Source organism: Parasteatoda tepidariorum, chromosome 10 (assembly GCF_982258835.1).
Source record: "Parasteatoda tepidariorum strain Cologne lab strain chromosome 10, Ptep-v5.0, whole genome shotgun sequence".
NCBI lineage: Eukaryota > Metazoa > Arthropoda > Arachnida > Araneae > Theridiidae > Parasteatoda > Parasteatoda tepidariorum.
This window is the reverse complement of record NC_141764.1, coordinates 79,304,038-79,318,177: the sequence shown is the minus strand read 5'-3', so window position 1 is coordinate 79,318,177 and position 14,140 is coordinate 79,304,038. Positions and strand designations below refer to the sequence as shown.

Sequence of the window (14,140 nt, the reverse complement as noted above, 5' to 3'; positions counted from 1 at the left end):
GAGAGCTGAAAGTCCAGCAGGAGATGGTTATTTGGACAAACCTGACTGTTGCTGTTGGGGTGTGCTGGCGAATGCTGGACTCTGGCCTTGAGAATTAGCTCCTCCTTGGACTGTAGTGTTCAGGTTCGGTTGGGGCTGAGGCTGGCCGGTCAGCCTGGACAAAATGCCCCTCTCAGACATCTGAAGTCTTTGAGCGACTGGTGGAATGCGAGCCAGAGTGGCAGGTAGGCGGCTCACGTCTGACTTCATGTCACTCAGTAGCTCTTCCAGCTGATTGAGCACTACAAAAATAAAAAAATTTCTTTTTTAAACTCTACAGTTGTATGATTTTATAAAATTATTAAATTGAGACCAAATATGTACTTTATTTAAAACATAAATTAGCCAAATGATGAAAATTAGAAATTCTGAAAATAAAAGATTATGCAAGCTAGAACAAATATCTTTTTAGTTATTTTCTCTCTACAATAGTTCCAATTAAAAAACTTTTTAAAACAGAAAGATATATATAAAACTTCCAAATAAATATACTTTCTAAGCCCTCTAGAGAATTAGAATTCTCAATATATGTATGTATATCAGCATTTTTGATTATGAGGTGAAAAATAATCCACCTCCGTCACGATTTCATTTAGCATCACTAAAACTATTAGAATCAACTATATCTTCTTTATTTTAATATAAAATTTACAAGTTAATAAATAATACAGGGCTGCTATACAAAAACTGATTATTAAAACAGTTACTTTTTCTTAATATCGAGAATATTCTTCTGATTATTAAACAATGTATTTTTACCTTTGTGTAGGACTGCATTAGCGGGTTTATTTCCAGCTAATGATTCTTTCGATAAATGTTGATGAGATTCTGCTAAGCATTCAAGTTCAGCAAATCTAGGATGAAAAGTAGATATGAATAAGGAACACTCAGCAAAACAATTTACCATACATCTAAATTAAAATGCATATTATAAAAGATATATTTACCTAGCATTCAGAGCCATAGCTGGGTGATTAGGATCTTGTGTAAGATTTAAGTAAGCAGCTCTTCTTAATTGTTCTTCTATTACTAATGCTTGTTCTAAAAGCTATAAAAAGAAATTAAATTAACCAATTTCTTTTTTAAAATACCTAATAAACAATTAAAAAATACACATTTAAGATAATGAAATAATTTAATAATTATAATTTAAAATTCAACTTTACACAAAATGATTGAGCAGATAAAGAGCAACTAAAATATTAATTTTAGATTTGTAACACAATCACAAGATGTATTATCAAAATTCAGGCAAATAATTTAAAATCAAAATACATAAACACACACACACAAAAAAGATTAATGTCATTATCAACAATGACTATAATTTTATCAATAATTAATTTCAGCTTTTATTATGCCCTCAGGAAACATGAAAAATGCTGCAGTTCATTAAGTGATATATGCTTGTAAAATGTAGCATTTTCTTAACATAAATTCAAAAATATATTGACAATATAAAATATATTTATTATCTAAAAAAGAATTGAATCTTATAAACTGTAAATTTATTTGCAGAAAATATTCTAACATTTTTTTCTCCAATATATAATAAAATAAGTTATACTTTAAAAAATTTATACCAGTCACTTTAGGTATATTTATTCATATATATATATATATGTTACCGGCAAAGTATGAAATGCCTACACTGATGTTTTTAGGCAAAGTATGAAATGTGAGAAGTATTACATACTTTCCCTAAGAATTGTATAAAATGCCTATGCATTCTATAGAATGCCAAATGCTATTCAGGCAAAGTATGAAATAAATGTCCTGATGAGGTTATCATGTAAATGATGTGCATGTCACTGTGAATGACCAAATTCGGTAGTTGTTGACTTTCACCGGTGAATGTTGACAATCAAATAGTCGCTTTCGTGAATGTCCGAATTATTTATTACATCCGATTTGATATTAATTTATTCGTGGATATAATTACATTTATTCGATATTTTAATACTTACTGAGGATAAATTAGAAGAAACATCAGTGTTTAGAGTATCAGGCAAATGTATAGCTGGCAATGGCACTTGACCTGAAAAACACATCAGTGCAGGGTATACCGGGCAATGGCACTTAACTAGACCTAGTATGACTAGACCTTTACTAAATGTCCGAAATATATACTAGGTCTAGTTCCACTGCCCGCTAGACATTGGCCCGGTATACCCTACACTGATATTTTTTAAAGGTTTAATGCCACTGCCTGGTATACATTTTCCCGGTATACCCTACACTGATACTTTTTTAAGGTCAAGTGCCATTGCCCGGCATATATTTGCCCGATACTCCAAACACTAATGTTTCTTCTAATCTATCGTCAGTAAGTATTAAAATATCGAATAAATGTAACTATATCAACGAATAAATTAATATAAAATCGGATGACGTTTTGAATTTGTCATTTTTGAATGACATTTTGACGAATCGGATGAGTATCGGAGATGTATTTTATACTTTGCCGGTTTCTCATTTGGCATTCTATAGAATGCCTACGTGTGACATATAAATCATTTCATACTTTGCCGATAACATATACATATATTTAACTTTTTATAAACTGCTAAAAATTAAGAAAGTTACAAAATTAGTATTTGGAACTGAATGATAAATTTATCAAAGACATAAATTTAAGTTTTAAAATTAGTCAAGTTGACTCTCTGTTAACTGAATGAATGTATTTAAATGAATTATATCAAATATGTAAAATGAAATAGCAAATTACCTTAAATCTTCTAGCAAGGAACTTATTTTTTATTTCTAGGAAGTTTCCCTTCCCAACATCCATTTTGAATGGCTCATTTATAATACTAAAGGCAAAATCATTTTGAATATCTTGCCACCTACCATAACCATGTCTAAGAAAAAGTTAAGGAAAGTACAACACAAAAAAAAAGGAGTACAGCAAATTAACATACTTAAAAAATAATGAAAAGTTAATTGATGAAAACTAAGTCGATAGAATGTAATTAATTACAAGTATAAAGCCATCAATAATGCAGTATTGTTTTCGTTCATCAATTTTAATCTACACATTATTTGACTAAAAGCAATTAATTCGATAATTTTCTTGACTAGTTTGACTCAACAAATTGATCTATTTGAGGATAATGAGTCAAGACGCAATTTTTTTTTTAAATATTAAGTGCCCAATTTATATTACATATACCAAAATGAATCTAATTTTTTGTAACAAAAATAAATATGATACAAAAATGATTATCCAGTGTTTTAAAATCAAATTTGTTCACGAGTAAAGTTTGTTCATGTTCACGAGTCATAATGTTTCATTTTCTTTATGACCCCCTCAAAAAATTTGAAATTTTAATTCTTTTAGCAAATAAGAGATAAGCTTTATAACATACAATTTTTAAACAAATAAGGAAGTCGAGCCACTCGTGAACAATAAGAACAGAGCAATAGGTGTGACTAACACTTATTGTAAAAATTTAAAGGCAAGAGTTACAAAAGGATGAAGCAAGAAAGAAGGGTAAAGGTACTGAAATCTATTGCAAATTCAATTTACAACAAAGAATTGACATCTTTTCTTGAATGAGATATATTAAATATAGTTATAGATATAGTAAAATGTGATAGAAAGAATACAATATAAATATAATAATAAAATGTGTTATAACTTATCAGCAGCCAACACCACCACACATCTTTTGAATGAAATTATGTTGGGTACACGAGCAACAAAAGCTGCAATATAGTTCTTCTAGTTTTTGTCTGCAACTTTTGCGCATGTTTATTTGAGTATAATGGATTTATTTGCTTGTAAAGCTTTTTTTATTTTTAAACTTAGATGTTAGAATTAATTAATTTGAACCTCAATAACTGAGTATTGCTACAATTTTAAGACTGGTTTTTTCCAGGAATAATGAAGGAATTTTCCAGGTTTTTGTAAGAAAATTGCAACTTTCCCTGATTTTTGGAATTGAAATAAAATTTACTGACAATTCCAGGTTTTCCCTGTTCTCTCTGACCTGTGGGAACCCTGATAATAATATGCATAATTCAAAATAAGTGCACACGCTTTAAAAGGATACTTGACGATGCCAGCTAATAGCCAGTAATCATGTCTTCTGTGCCATATTTCATATTCTCGACCAGGAACAGCTGCCCTTTCCTCATTTTGCCACAATGTGTGAAGCTCAGTAAAACCGCCATCAGCGATGTTGAACATGAATTTTCTTTTACCTTTGGACTCTCCATCTTCTTTCCCATCATCTTTGGAAGGTTTTTCATCATCTTTTATCTCTATCACTTCAGCTTTGTTATTATCTATCAAAACAATTCAAAACATTTTTTTAAAAAGTTATAGGCCTTCTGTTGAACAAAGAAGTTATAACAAAACAAGTTAACAAAATAATTTTAATTCTCTTTTGAATAACACGAAAATTTGGCAGACAATTTTAAGAAAAGAAAATTAAAATACTCTGCACAGGGGTTCAAATTCAGTCTAAGGTTGTAGGACTGATATGTGCAAAATTTTGCACATCACAATTTATATTGATTATATTTAAAAATTCACAACATAAATTTCAAACAAACAAAAAGAAAAAAGAAATTGCTAATTGCAATTAAATACTAAACTTGCCCCAAAAATTTATAAGGTAGGTACCGTTGTACCATAGATTTCTTTCTTGCTGGGTAATAAAATTAAAAGGAATTTTAACACTAGGCTTACGGACGTTTCTTATATACCTATCTCTACGGACACACGTCAGTTTGATGTATGAAAGAATTGTGATTCTTAATTTAATTTAGTAGATTTTCATCCACCACTATTTCTAAATAATTCACCACTTCATATTTCAAAATTTACTTTGTTGTTATTTACCATTTTTTAAAATTATTTTCGCGTGTCCGGAGCAGGTGGCATCTCTGCACTTAGAAACCAATGTATATGTATACTATAAGAAAAAAAAATGAAGATATGAGATATATATTTATGAAATATTGTAGTATTTTATGTTTCAATACTCGAACTAAGCAACTGAATTCTTCAAAATCTGACACTCTGACATCAATTGACATTCTGCGTTTGTTCTTTCTATTATTGCTTATCGGCAACAGTTGTTTATCACTTGTTTTATTTGAGATAACGAGTCGAAGTATTGTCGGTACATTTCGATTTATTATTGATGTGATAATTGCTTGTTTACTTCAATTTTTGTCTAAATTATGATCACGTCAAATTGACACATGTCCGTAGAAATAGGTATACCACATGGACGCTTTTGAGGTAAATAGCATTTAATATATATTTACTTCGATCAATGGTTAAAAGTCATTACAAGAGATAAAATAAAATTCAAATGGGTTTTATAATTTTCCTTACAAAAGTTGAAATCCGTCAAAATGACGTGTCCCGTAAACCTAGCGTTAAGTGCTTAAAAGAATAGTACCATACATCTTACTGGAATGAAGGGGCAAGAGTATCAAATTATCTTTAAAAATATTTAAAACAGCCCCAAAACCATACAAAAAAATAACTCAATAAAATTTCTAGTTAGATGGTTTTCTTTCTTAACAACACAGGCTTTGTGGCAGTTCAAAATAACAATCAAGGCAATATTTTACAAAAGAATCACATTTTTTGGCCTGTTTTGATCTGTAATAGGACATTTTAAATATATTCACACTAGACTATTAAGAACAAAATACATTCTCTTTAGCAACTTTAATAGTCACAGATAATTTCAGGCATAATATAGTTCAGAAAATATTACAGAGTAATAAATAAACTTACAATATTTTGTAGAACAGGAGTCATAAAATCTTTACAACATTACTTAACATATATTAGGCAAATCTTGGAATTCAGCAAATGGTTCATTAGATTATTTTATTTTTTTTAAAAAAAAGGGAAATTGTATATAGAAGAACGGTTGTATCTCAAAATTGCTAGCAAGTTCTTTTAAAACCATTTTTATAGCTATTTTTTATTACCCTTTAATTCTTTAAAATAACAAATAATTGCACTAGAAGGATTGTTGAATTCATTTTTGCCCCTCTTGTTATCTATTGCTTTGTAATTTAAAAAAATGATTTACTGAAAAACTATTGAGTATTTCTGACTTTTCATAATTTAGTCCCATTAAATTACCTATTTATAACTCATACGTGAGCCTTATAGAAACATATATCTAGAACTTTATAGACAGAATGAGGAAGAGGGGTATTTCGGTAAGTAAGCATAACTCCTGGTAAGTTTGGGTATAAGGTATTTTATAGTAGGTATTAGGTACCCCAGTTTCATTGAAAAATAAGAGTACTTCAACATATTTTCAATTATTATTATTAAGGAAACTCATACGAAACTAAGATACAAATGAACTTGAAAAGGTGCTATTCCATCATTTAATCAAGTAATTTTGTTAATCAAATCTAATAAAATACCATAGAATTTTGATGACAGAGTCTTTGATATATTTCTTAATATCAGGGCAAAAAGTTAAAAATTAGGATAAAATATTTTATTATCAGAAATGTAAGGACAACTAAGAACAATGAATAACACAATATTTCTTGGCCCTTGACACTTTGTGGATGGGTAGGCGAGGATCTTAGGCTAAAAAATTTGCAGATCCTACTTTTTCTGATTTATGAAACTTTTATATTAAGGGTGATTATAACTAAAACACACAGCATACTTTAACAATAAACAAACAGATAAATAAACATTAAAATTTCATAAATTTACACAAACCATTAGTTTTTTCTTTATTATCATGTGATTTATCTTTATTTTCTTTATCAGCATCTTTATCTTCATCCACAAATACTTCTGGTTTTTCTTTTTCTTCTGTGAAAAAAAATGGCATGGTTTAAAATATTTTAATTCCAACAGCATTAATTACAGCAAACATAACTTCTAATAAATACCTTTTTTGATTTCTACAGAAGAATCCACTTCCATTACTTCATCATCTTTTGGTTCAGTTTTTATTTCTTCCTTCTTTTCTTCATCCTTTTTCTCTGTCTCTTTAGCAGCCTCAGCATTCTCTTTAACTGGTTCTTTAGTCTGAAATTCAAACAACAACAATTTGTTTTACCAACAGACTTTACAGCAATAACCTAAGTGCCCTGGAATTAAAAAGCATATTTGTTTTTCCTAACTTGCACTGTTATACATTGCCTCGTACCATTTCTATCCTTGCGTTGTTCCTTGTTTAAAGAATTAACATGACTTATTCTTTATATAAGGGCTTAATACTTAATCTTAACCATGTATTATAAAAATTAATAGGTTATAAAGATTACGATAGTGCTAATCATAAATGTGAGAACAAGGTATTTTTCAACAATTAGCAAAAGATTAAAGACAATTATTCCTGCACAGTTCAGTAATTTATACAATTTGGAAACATTTTTCAAATGTTAATAATATTTAAATGTTTAGTTTGAAATAGTTATAAATTACAATAGCAGGGTGTGTAGCCAGTTTTTCAATCAAAAAATAAGCACCTTTTAAGTATTTTTCAAGCACTCAAAAAATATTTTTAATCACCTTCCAAAAAAAAAAATTCATAATTAGGATTTGTGCAGGAATAAAAAAAAAATTTTCTATCATTTAAAAACGTAAAACCAATAAAATTCAATAACATTTTCAAAACCTTGACATAATCATGATGATATAACTAGCTTCTGATAAATATTGCAGAGAAAATTGTAAAAATAATGCATTTTTTGCAATTTTGAACAACAATCGTTATAGCAAAGAAAAATTAAGAACTTTTTAAAAACACTGAATAAAAAAAGCACCTTTAAGGGCTTTTTAAAAAAATTAATCAAAAATAAGCACCTTTAAGCACTTTTTAAAAAAGCTACGCACCCGGAATAGATGTATTTCATTCATTTTACTGGTAAATTAGTATTAATATTATGAATAACCTACAAATTGAAAATGCTTGGCAGAAAAAAAAAATACCTCACATTGAACAAAGAAGTGTTGAACTGATGCTATGAAAAAAATTTATGTAATTGCAACAGACAACTTTCTTTAAATGATCTAAGACTCATTAGAAAGGCTTTTCTTTCTTTTATAAATTGAATTCTAAACTTTAATTTTTCACTTTTAATCAAATAGTTAACAATGAACAAAATAAGTGAAACTCCTGATTTTTAAATAGGTCAATAAACAATTAAAATAGAAAAATAAAACAGATTTTAAAATCTATTTCATTTTTATATTTCTACCAGCTAAAGTTCTGAATAAATATTTTAATAGCATCAAACATTAATAAAATACTTAGTGTTTCGAAAGTAAGATTGTTATTACAAATTAAAATTGCAAAAATAGAATGCCAATTTGTTGGATATCAAATTAAGAGTTAATAAAAATCAGAAAACATCAAGAAAAATTAATTGTTTGTAATTTCTTCATTATTAAAATATATTAACTAATAAGTTTTTTAGAACTTCTATTTAAATATGCATAAAACTAAGTTAGATATAATTAAAATATTAGCTGATAACAAGACAGCCTATTACTTTACATATAATTAATACAAAATTATAATTAAATAAATTTAGTCGCCCCTTCTCTTTGTATTCTTTGGACAAAGCTTTTATTATCAACAAAATTGAGTCTTAAGAATATATCTTAACCTCAAATATACTTAGACCTTCATTTATATGACCTGGTCTATATATATGTATCTTTTTTGAGTAAAAAAATAATTTTTTTAAAATTAAATGATTCATATCATATCTAATATGACAGAGAGTTGAGTTTATTTTTCACATTCCATGTGCAACAAAAACATGTATTCCAAAAATGTCTCATATATTTAGGACAATATCGAATAGAACGCATATTACATGAAAGCACCATTACCTCAGGATTATCTACTTTTTCTTTGCTTTCGGGTTCCTCTTTGATATTGACATCTTTAGCAGCATCTTCAGCACCAGTAGGAGCTGGTGTTGAAGCAGGGGTGGGAGCAGGCGTTGATTCTTTACTATCTGTGGGAGTAGTGGTGGTTGTACCACTTGTGGGAGCTGACGATGTGGGCACCTCAGGTAATTTGTTCGGTAATTCACCAGGAGGAATACTATAAAGACCATTGATATGCTCGAATTCTTGCACCTAAATAATAATATAAGTGAATAAATATACTATCACAATAATCAATTGCATAATTTGAAATGGCCTTTTTTTTTAAAATCAACTGCATAAAAAAATTATAAAACTGCCTTAGAAATAATACTCACTTTTTTCCTAATCAGGGACATTACTCCAATCCTTGTTAGTACATGTTGGCGAGAAAGACCTTCTCTAGGCACGCCATCGGCAAATGTCTCGGAATTGTCCGCACCAGGTTCACAAAGGTGACGCATAAATAGAGAAACGTAGGCCTTGAAATTTTTTTCAGACTTGCCTCTCAGATCACGCACCAACCTAAAAATGTGAAGTGCTTAATAAAAATTACATAGTATTTAACACATTTTTAAATAGCTATAAATTAATTATTTAAAGGTCAAAAATTCATGCCCAGCGGTTCTAATAACACTTTCTATTAAGAAATTTAAATTAGCAGCATTTAAAAAAAATTTAAAACAATAAAACAAGTCTATCTCTTGAAATTAATAGCAGAAAGGTCCTATTTTATGATTTATAATCATGCATACTCCAATTTTGTCATGTTTCAGTTAAGATTCCCAGCTGTAACTTCTATATATTAAGTTTTACAAATATTAAAAAGACTTATTGAGACAACATGTCTGTCTCATTTTCTCCAAAAGGTTTCAAATTGTTTGGGTATGGATACTCAGTACCTCTGCTATATCAGGATTACTTACTTTACTTTGGATGGGATGAATTACTTAAAACATGTTTCGTTTAGTCTAATAAAATTTACTAGGGAGGAGAAAATTTGATATCAAATAAATAAATAAAAAATATGGAATAATTTTATCTTTATTAATTATGTCTTTCAAATTTTAGTATGACTTTTCAGCATTACTCAGTACTAATCCATTGATTATTTACTTCGATTTTTCCAACACCGTACTGAGAACAGATATATAACTAGTCATCAATAAATACACAGAGTTACTATACGGGGAAAAAAGTTAATGTTTACTTTCCTCAAAAAGTGCATGTACTGATATGATAATATTTATTACAGTAAAATTTAGTTTCTTAGGACTTTATGACTTCAATAATCTTTTTATAGAATAAATTATTTTAAACCGCTAATGATATTTAAAATTTCGTTCACCTAGAACATTAATTAAGTATTTATATGCAGTCTTAATTTTCAAATAAAAAGTAATGTGTTTTTAGAGACATAAGAACCTTTAATTATGCCTCAACCTGAGCTGAATTATCAAATATTGGGCTTTTTGTAACAATTTTTCACATTTTAACAAAGTAATAACAGAGTCCACTCAATTTCCAATATATATATATATATATATATATATATATATATATATATATATATATATATATATATATATATATATATATATATATATATATATATAAGTTCAAAATGAAGAATAAAACAAAGAAAAATTATAGACATATGAAAAAAAGGGGGTGGGAAATAATAAGTAAAAAAATAACAAACAACATTTAATTTAAAAAAAAAAAATTGTTAATTAAAAAACCGAAAAAAAAAGATATAATCTTTTCTTCAGCCCACACGATTATATCCGCAAAACAGAGTGCTTTCTGATATTGTATCAATAAAGCCAAAGCAAAATATATTAATACAATAGTGTGAGGAGCACTCAAAAATTTTTTTTATAAAATAACTACATAAAAATAGATCATAAAAAGTAAATATAACATGTAAAAACAGATAATAAAATAAAATAAAAATAAAATAAAAAGAAAAAACATTAAATAGGGGGGACTATAAAGCGAGTAGCAAAATCATAACAACTTACATGTTATTTTTCAAGAATGATTTAAAAATGTTTTCGCAGAAAGATTGCCAGATTACAAAATATGAAAACAAAAGATGAAAACAAAAGCGCAAATTGAGTGTAACAAAAGGGTTTTAAAGTGTCGTTCTTACTGCACTGCTGAAGTGATTTGTTATTCTTAACTTTCAATGATACTTATTGTTTTTCTTAACTTTCTTAGTGTTTTCTTGTATTTATTTATTTATATATATAAATAAATAAATAAATAAATAAAATAAAAAAATCATGATTTTTTACCAAGTATAACAGATAAATTTGAATAAGAATCTATACCATGCTATTTTTCATCAGAAAACTTTGATTTTTTCATATTTGTAATATTAAATATTAGATTTTGTGACTTGATCATGTCAGTTTTACTAAAATGTCAAATTTTTATTACAAATAATTGTAGTAGAAGTTAGAATTATTTAAATCAAATCTCAGTAACTGATTACTGTCATTGATATTCAAAGTCTCAGGTCAGGGAGAACAAGGAATTTTATAAAGCAGGGAATAGCCTGGAAAATTATCAGTCTTATTTCCCCTAATAATTATTAATTTTCTTTTTCACACCTCTATTACTGCAATGGTCAGGAATCATATTGTGTAATAATACATTCCCTTGCTGCAATTTATATAGCCTATTTTTGATACAAAACCAATCTAACAGACAAAAGGCTTAGTATATTATACATGAAATTTACAATCAAACTAAGTAAAAAATTATTTATATAACTATGTTCCTAAAACTATACACAACAAAATTAATATCTAATGGTTAATCAAGGATAATAAGCAAAATTACCATTGTGAATTAAATGCATCTTGAGGCGGCATGCCATAGCGCATAATTGCATTTAAGAAAGCTTTTCTCTGTCTGGCATTGAATCCTAGCACCTAAAATTAGAAAGCATTTGTAAATTAAACTGCACTTACAACAGCCACTTAAAATAATAGATCAACAGTATTTGATTTCTTACTTCAATATTTCCACCAACACGTGCCAATAGAGGTGGCAATGGCTTATCTCTCTCATTTTGACCCAGTCTACCCTTACGACCTCGTACGCCTTTCTCTGAAAACAGAATTGCAATTTTTTTTTTAAAAAAAGATTACAATAAAAAAGAGAGAAAGAATTCTGATGAACAGAATAAAAAAATATACCTTCATTTTTCTCTTCGAAGTCATCGTCATCTTCATTGTCATCTGGAAACAATAAAACTGATTAATAACATCCTTCAAAACTAATTTTATGAATTTATACTTATGAATTAAATGAATTTCCCTCAAGAGATTAAATGGGTAAAACAAAAACTTTTTAACCAGCATAGTGAAAACTTCAACAACAAGAACTATGGCTGCTGAAAAATGTAAGTATTTTATAAATTCAAACAAAAACACACCTGTCTACTTAGCTTTACAATGACTACTATCAAACTAAAAAAAAATATTTTCTTTTATAAACAGGAACATAGATTTTTACGTAATATTTTAGTGCTTGAAAGTTAATATAGCAACTATATGCTTGCTTATTAAAATTGATCTTGCACCAATTGTTTTTGATTTTAAAGAGAATAATGTAGAAGAAAAATCTTTATAAAAATCGGCAAATAATGTAATAGTTGATATGATGTTTAGATATTCATGGCAACATAAATATATTTTGATGCAAATAGTATACAAATAGTAACTTGAAAGAATGACTTAAAAGCCTGTGCACATCCATATGCCTTTTTTTTGTTTCGCAATTACCCGAGAGCTATTTTGCACACATATTGCCTATATGTGTGCAACATTATAGGTTGTAATGTCAGCTTTCAATCATTAACAAATCTTTTTCAAATCATTAACACATTGAATGCCACACTAATTTTACATGGCTTGCCTTCTGGACAAAATGACTTTCTAAGTATGTATCGCATTAATTTCTTCAAACCATTTTAGTAATGATAACAATATAAAAAAATTAAAAGCATTAAAAATTATAATTCGATTTACAAGTTTCTAATAATCTTGACTTGTGACCGCCATGGCATTCAACGTGTTAAAAAACATCTATAAAAAAAATTAGATAGTCAATTCAATTCTGCCTACATCTTAGACAATAAAAATATAAGTTTTTCGTATATAGTCTTCTTAATGATGGAAAATTCCTTTTATTCAATTAAAAAAAAAAATCATAATTTATGGTGACAATCAACAAGAGAAAGAGATCTCATTTTGGGAAAGAAAAAATAAAGAACTTTTTTCAAACAATTAATGGAAGAAAAAAAACTTTAAGGTCTTTTAAAAAATGAAAATCAAAGCACCATTAAGCACAAATTAAAATGCTCAACACACTGTTTGTATTCCTATATATTTTCCACAAAAATTAGAATTAAATTTTTTTCATTTCTATAAATTACTTATTCCAAAGATTACTTTTATAGATTATTGATAGATTACTTTATTCTATAGAAATTACTTCTTTAGATTACTTGCTACACTTATCAAAAATATTATATTAACTATTAGGACAAATTTTTACTTACCAGATGGAACAGAGAAGTCAGAATTGTAGTCAGACATAGTATCCTGCCAGGTTGAATCATCTTGTGTGCCCATAGCGTCATTATAATTAACTTGTTTACGAACCCTCTTGCCTTTTCCCAAAGTTCTTGCCATATCTTCTTGTTGCTGCTCATAATGATGTCTCAGAAGTTTCTCCCAATAAGCTGGATCAGCAGATTCAACTTCTTGTTTCAAGATTTCAGTTTCAGGTTCCTGTTGAATAAATGTGATTTTACTGTTAAACAATTATTTATACACTTACAAATTTTTCTAAACTAAATATAAGTAATCAGAATTACAGTAATGCAGACCTATGATGTTACCATGCGCTAGTATAGTATGCCTATGCAAGAATATATTAAGTATGCATGTAGTAAAATACCAAGTTTGCTCATAACTCTAAAGTTCAAGTTACACTTGGATGAAGGTACCAAAATAAAAAACATATGTCGTCAGAATTTTAAATTTGGGGGAGGGGAACTTCTCCAATTACACTTATCTTGTAACACCTGCAACTCTTTCACCCATGACTCAGATAAGTCGAATAATACCTTGGGGAAAGAGGGTAGAAACATCCTACAACTTTGCTTTTATTAGTTTTTAATTTCAGTTTCTA

At 28.0% G+C, this 14,140-nt stretch overlaps 1 protein-coding gene across 10 annotated transcripts in view; it reads right to left on the bottom strand.

Annotated features, from left to right (window-relative positions):
• The window catches only part of Mi-2 (chromodomain-helicase-DNA-binding protein Mi-2 homolog), a 73,439-nt gene that overhangs the window by 21,890 nt on the left and 37,409 nt on the right, over positions 1-14,140 (bottom strand). For all 10 annotated transcript variants that reach the window (XM_087153124.1, XM_087153126.1, XM_087153130.1 and 7 more), the window contains 13 exons: positions 13,506-13,737; positions 12,139-12,180; positions 11,955-12,049; positions 11,780-11,871; positions 9,268-9,454; positions 8,891-9,142; positions 6,937-7,075; positions 6,761-6,856; positions 4,095-4,329; positions 2,768-2,900; positions 987-1,087; positions 799-893; positions 42-281 (listed from right to left, as the gene is read on the bottom strand). In XM_087153124.1, the coding sequence (XP_087009250.1) occupies positions 42-281; positions 799-893; positions 987-1,087; positions 2,768-2,900; positions 4,095-4,329; positions 6,761-6,856; positions 6,937-7,075; positions 8,891-9,142; positions 9,268-9,454; positions 11,780-11,871; positions 11,955-12,049; positions 12,139-12,180; positions 13,506-13,737 (1,939 nt within the window). The remainder of the gene's footprint in view (positions 1-41; positions 282-798; positions 894-986; positions 1,088-2,767; positions 2,901-4,094; positions 4,330-6,760; positions 6,857-6,936; positions 7,076-8,890; positions 9,143-9,267; positions 9,455-11,779; positions 11,872-11,954; positions 12,050-12,138; positions 12,181-13,505; positions 13,738-14,140) is intronic.